General features: G+C 34.2%; 1 protein-coding gene across 1 annotated transcript in view; it reads right to left on the bottom strand.

The window, feature by feature from the left end:
* Positions 1–4180: 4180 nt before the first annotated feature.
* Positions 4181–6713, bottom strand: part of IL1RAPL2 (interleukin 1 receptor accessory protein like 2) — a gene marked incomplete at its 5' end in the record, with an annotated part of 47968 nt that continues 45435 nt past the window's right edge. The window contains one exon of the mRNA XM_077761739.1: positions 4181–4925. Within this exon, the coding sequence (XP_077617865.1) occupies positions 4228–4925 (698 nt within the window). The remainder of the gene's footprint in view (positions 4926–6713) is intronic.

Here is a 6713-nt window from a genome sequence, read left to right as displayed (position 1 = left end):
AGAATCCCAATTAGTCTCCCTGCCACAATTTTCTCTCCCTCTTTAATTCTTCCTGCATCTGCTACCACATGAATATTCCAGCACCTCTCCTAGCCTTATTTCTTATTATGCCCTTACAGAAATTTCTGCTCTTGCTAGCCAAATATGCTTGTTATCAGCTAAATGGGATTTGCTTATTTTTCACCTCAATTTTCACATGTGTTATTCTTGGGAATAACTGCACCTGGGAAACTGTCTTTCCTCATCACTGTTCTTTCTATACTAAACTCATCTCTTGCTCAATTTGGGACTGAATCATCCCACCTCACTTATCTACTATGCATGTAAAATGTTAATTCTCTTCCACTGGAATGTGTTTGGCAAATAATCCTTTCTTCATGCATATGATGGATAAACTATTTGAAAATACTGATTTCAATTAATAAATATTTCTATTATATTTTATGTAATGGACAGTAAACAGTGGGCATTCAGTATTCATGATTGACTTTAGAATTGTCTGTAGAAAATGTTATCAAACAGTAGTGAATATTTGAGAAAACACGTTTAGATGGGTGCAGGTGATTTTACAAGTTCTGATCTCATAGTAATACAATAGAATGCTAAATAACCTTATTAAGTTGTTTATGGCTGATTTCAGTTCTAAAAAGTTAAGTTTTATATGTAAAAGTTTGAAGCTAGTGATTATTGTTTATTAGACAACCCCATACATTCATCAAAAAACCTTAATATTCAACAGTGTAACCTCCTATCAGATATCTTAGAACAAAATTATATGAGTAATAGAGAAATTTGAGCCAGAAAATTTTCAACATGAAATTCTCTCCCAGAAAAGAAACAACAATTGTGAGTGTTCAAATTTAACTGGTCACTATGAAACTATGTTCTGTCTTAATTTCATTCTGGTTTTATCAGTTCACTATCTCACCTTGGTAAATGAATAAGAGGAGCAAAAAGATTTATATGTACAATTTTCAAGTTATTTCCCATGGTCATTATTTAATTTCCTAGAAAACACTTGGTGAAAACCAACCAATATATTTAAAAATAAAATGCCAAAGGGCAGTAAATGCTTGAAACTAGTGGTTCTATATTCTTGTAAGCCTTTCAGTCACCAAGCAGGTCAGATAGTCTCCTCTTTTTTGCCAGAATTTGATTCTTTCACACACCTGCCATTTCTCAACTTGTTACAGACATAATCCATATGATAGTTATTATTTCCATGTCCTCTTAAAACTCCTCTATAAACTTCTCTTTCATAACTGAACCGTTTCTCCTCTCATTGCAGTTTGTTTTCCTACTTGTAAGACCCACAATATTAGCTACCAATATACACACAAAATATCAACCTTTCACGTGATACTATCTTGGGCTCAAACCTAACCCAAAGCCCACAAGTGTCTGTACCCATTTTTTTTTTTTTTAAATCAGAGTGATTGAAGGCAGAACATATTTGGATCTAATTTACTTAAGGCTTAGAGAAGGCGAGGAGGGATATCTTCTTACCTCTTTTCAGGAACCATCCAGCTACTTTTCAGGATCTTCAGAGTTAGATTGGAGCCCACTGATTACCAAAACTGCCAGATTTTGTATTTTACTGAATTAAACCCATGTACATGTTGACCATTTCCTGAACATTGTTTATTCTTATGTAGCATTCATTTCTTATATATCTAATTGGTTATTTTTACATTTCTCATTTGTCTCATAATTTCTGACATTATCAGAACTTTTTTTACTTCAAAATAGCCTCAATTTTTAAAAGTGTATATACTGTTGATAGATGGGCTAAATAAATTTGCTATGAACGTATGAGGGCTAATTACACTAGCATTTTTCTAAATTTTTAATTCCATTTCAGTAAATAAGTGAGAAGACATTTTTCCTACTGTGTAAGCAACTGGAGGAATATATTATGTTCTAGACTAAATGCTTATTATACTCTAAGAGTTATATCTTTTTAAAATCTCAGATGAAAATCAAATTTTGAATTGCCATCTAGAAATAAATTTTTATAGATAGTGTACACATTGGTTCCTGAAAATGGTAGAAAAGGTTTCTTGTCAAGTTCCCCAGCACAAGTGTGAATGCTCTGTTTTTGAGTACTTACTAGTAGTGAAAGGACACATTGTGGCCAGCCAACTCAAATTGCTACCCACGTTTAATCATTGTAAATAAAGGAAGCAGAGAGACCCATGTTATATTTTCAGAACTGGCATGCTCAATACAGAACTATTAGTTTAAAAATACCACTGAACATTCTATTTGAATTAATCTAGGCTTCTGTGAAAAACAAAATAATAAAAAGTATAATTGGTCACTTAAATATTTACTATTCATTTCATGCAGGTTATTAACTTAGTAATTATACATATCATTAAAAAACAATGAGAGTAAATACAACTCCTTAACACTTGGAAAACAGTTCAGAATTGATAAATTTCCATTTTAAAATACTTATTTTTTTTACACAAGCAAAATCACCTTTCTCAGTGGAAACAATACATCTATGAAACATCTATATATGTTGAACAGAACTTTTCAAAGGAGCAACTAACTGTCCCAATGTGAAATGAACATGTATCACTGCTAATCTTTTACATATTGTTGGTGCATACTGCATTTTCTAAGTAGCTGGATATAGAAAAGCAATGGAGAAACAAGTGCTTTAAACAAAACCCATGGATCACAGAGAATCAATATTGTAAAGAGGTTGAAGAAAATGAAAACATATTATCTAATATTCTCTTAGACATTTGAGTTTCACATTTACAAGAGCTGGGCAAATTCTTAATCTTTACACACTGTGTACATCTGTCCTCATTATATTTGTCCAAAAACATGATTTATGAACCATTTGCAAAATAGCAGAATCAACCTTGATTAAAATTTGGCCTCCACAAGCATTTTGGTTAAGAACACACCAAAACTGATTAATTGGAAAGAACACAAAGTAGTAATCCAGAATAAATACTAGAATAGGGGCACATTCCTTATAGTAAATTTATAATATTTTAGATCATTTACAGGGATTTTCTGGTATGGTACAGTCATAGTCATAATGTGAGGGTGGAGAAGTTTAGTCTATATAAAATATACTCTTTGAAGCACCAGGAATGGAGATACTTCTGCAGGAACCTTGTACACATGGCCGAGCATATATTATGTATGTACAGAATAGTCTGTTTCACAACTACATTTCAGATGAGAATCACTGCAATTGCTGCTCTCCCACTAGAACACTTGAAACATTTGGCATTTATCTGTGAATATTGTTGTTTTATTTCTTTTCTACTGCTGACACTTGCAGTCAATATTTATTTAAATTCAAATTCCAATGATGCTGTTAAAAAAAAGTAGGAAAATGCTCATATCTTCATATAAAGCAGGTCAAGATATCATTTGGAAAAATATCCAAATGTGATTTGTTAGGAAACAATAAAATGTGCCTCTTAAAATATGTTTTCAAGTTTGTAAAACTTTTGAAATAGGCTAGAAAGCCATAAGAGTTCTTCAAAATCATCTTCAAAGAACTAGCAGCCTGTCTATTCATTTGCATAAGAATGCATATTGTTTGCCTTCATACCAGTTTGCCTACAGAAGATGTGCTTGCCTATGCAACAATGAGCTGTCATATTAGCTGCTGATTTAGTCTACAGAAGTTGTCCATTATGTTGAAGAACTTCCAAACATTTCAATCCCATTTTTTCTTATCTGATCTTCCACTACATACAATCTTCTAATTGGGGTGCTTCAAAACTTCTTTCTTGATAACTCCTGATTTTTCAGTTATTCTGTAGAAGTTTTCTTTCCCCTTTATACTTAGTTCAGAATTTTCAAATTCAATTAAAGTCCTTAAGTTTTCCTTATTTCAAATACCATGTTAATCTGAAATATACATAAATATGGGGAAGATACTTCATCTACTAAGTTTACAGTCCAAATGGTATCATAAAACCTACTTTAAAACAAGAAGATTTTTATATTTTTATTTTCAGGAAGAAATCAAAACTACACATTGAAACAAGGTACTATACTACAAAAGCAGGTCCTTCTTTCCCCTCACTATTCTGGAAATGTAAACACAAATATTAAGTACAAAAAGGATTCTGTGCCTTCCACTGTGAACACTTTTTCAGCACCTCAGTGTTATTAGGTGTATTTTATGCTTGGCATAGCAGAAATTCTGTATGTTCACATAGCTGTTCAGAGGATGTAGAGTTTTCACTACCAAATATCACTGGTGAAGCTAAGCTCTTTGGATGATAAAGGTAGCAAGGAATTGTTTCTATGAAATTCCTGGGTATCTTTCAGGGCATTATTAAGGGGTAGCTGTCCATTGAGGAGCGTAAGAGGCAGGTTGCAGTAAGTGTGTTGGTTGCCTAAGGAAGGTACTGGTAAGGTGGTGGTTGGCATCTCGTGTTTGTACCCTCTGCAACAGTGTCTCATTTGCATTGAATCTGAAGGGTGGAAATCAGGGAGATCAGCTTGAGATGACACCAGAGAAGCCGAGGTACTGGTCATGGCAATAGAGGGAATAGGCTGGAGTTCTCCAAAAAGTCCTTGTTCTGCAGAGTCCAGAACATGGCACCGAGAAAGCATTTCTTTTTTCTTGATGGGCATTTCATATACTAATTGCTTCCAAAACTTAGAATTTAATTTGCTGCTTTTGGGTCCCTTCCACTTGATTAGGGACAGAAGTTTGATGTTGCGCTTTAGTGATTCCACTTCCTGGCAATTCACCTTTCCTCTTAATTCTGTACACTCAATCAAAATCACTTTGATTTCTCCACTGACTAGTATGTTATGGAGCCTGCTTTCCAATTCAAAAATATTCCATCCTCGTCTGAGAACATAGTCTGGAGTTAGCACAATAATAAGTCTTCTGCTTTGCTCAACACATCTTGTGAGATCTTCAATGTATGCTAAAAATCACAGAAAGAGAGAAAGAGTAAAACAAAGACATTTCCAGTCTTTAAAGCATTAGGTTTGCACTCTAATATAGCAAAAAGCCAGGCTTCCGCTAAGGTACGTCACATTTTCTTTTCTTGTATAGCACATTTAGAAAGTCCATTTCCTTGAAAATAACAATGGAAAAAAAACCCTCTGCTTATAATACTTATTTTCTTTCCCCTCATCATTACTTACAGTGTACTGTTAACTAATAAAAGCTCTGACTTCTCTAGAGCTTAGTTGTATTTAAGTTATTTTTATTTATTTAATCAATCATTTATTTCAAGGCTTACAGGTTAGTACTTGAGGTGAACAAGTAATCATCATATTGATGAAAAGAGAAATGGAGCTGTTTAATGAATGAAGGGTCACTGTGTTTATGGGTTGGATTTGGCTTCTACTCTAGTTTTAAACTGCTAAACAATTGGGGGGTTATGTGTATGAACTACTTCAAAGATAATTGTGACAGAAATAGTTGAAAATCTCTTCTGGAATCATAGCTATGTTTCTCAGAATACCTTTTGTTATCTGCAATCTCATGTTCCTGATTTTGCCCTTCAAACTTAGACATAGGGAAGTGGTGTGTGTGTGTGTGTGTGTGTGTATGCGTGTGTGTGCGTGCACGCATGTGTGCATGTGTGTGTGCGTGCCCATGAATTTAATTTGAACCAGCTGCTCTTTGTTCCAGGGAAGAGGAAGAGGTGAAGTTAGAGGTGGGGGATGGTGTAGAATGAACAGTAAAGTAGGAATCTAACAGTTGAGAAGTCTTTGCCCTACTTTGTGGAATAATTCTGAGAATGAGGTGAATATGTTATAGTCTTTTCATGGTAGAAAAACACTCAATTAATGCTAGATTGATTTATCCCATGGAATAATCCTTTTGTAATCATGCTTCCCAAAGTCTAATCCACCACAAAGGGAAACACACACGTTAACAAATGGAGACTTGGACACAGGTGCGGCAACAGAGAGCTGTCTTTACTAAGCAGAGCACAAGGCTTTGTCTACTGTACAGCGCCCTCTAGCAGAAGCACTGCTTACAGGAGCATAGCAACATTTGTCACTGCAAATCTGCTCAAGGTTACAGACTGCTTTCAAGGAGTCACGTCTAGTATGTAGTGGGAGGCCACCAAACAACCCAGTGTAAGTCATTTGAAAAGAGAAACTTATTTTACAAATGCATATTTTACAGATATCTCTCTTTTCCATGGTTTTATTTCCACCACTAGGCAGCAAGAACCCTTTCACAAGTGAAAATGAGTAAACTTTATACACAACCTATTAAGAAACAAAAAAATGTTTTTAAGAGATACACATTGAAACTGCCAATTTAACAGTTTGTGGTTACTATTGTTTTTCTTTTTATCTAATACGTTTCATGACTTTCTCATGCAGTGGTGTAATGACTATTTATAAGGCTACTTCTAGGTGGAGAGGGAACCTCTTAAGAATTTTAAGAGATTAGGTTTTTTGGGGATAAATCAGCAATCTGTAAAAAAAAAGTGAAAGCAAATAAACTGATTAAAAGCAAAAAATAAAGCAAAATAAAAACACCACACAAGAAGCAATGGGGAAGTTATCACTCTGTAATTATCACTTAAGCGAACTGCTGAAACAGAATGGAAGGAAAGGTAGAAAGTTTCAATAGAGTGAAAAAATATTATCCTAATGTATCAACAGTTCTGATTCTTCATTTTCTTCCTTTCTTCCAGCTCCCAAAAAGAAAGAAGTTATGTGGGAAGTTTCATCATTAGAAGTTG

Source organism: Crocuta crocuta, unplaced genomic scaffold (genome assembly GCF_008692635.1).
Source record: "Crocuta crocuta isolate KB4526 unplaced genomic scaffold, BGI_CrCroc_1.0 scaffold2350, whole genome shotgun sequence".
NCBI lineage: Eukaryota > Metazoa > Chordata > Mammalia > Carnivora > Hyaenidae > Crocuta > Crocuta crocuta.
The sequence above is the reverse complement of the archived record's forward strand: the minus strand, read 5'-3'. Positions and strand labels throughout refer to the sequence as shown.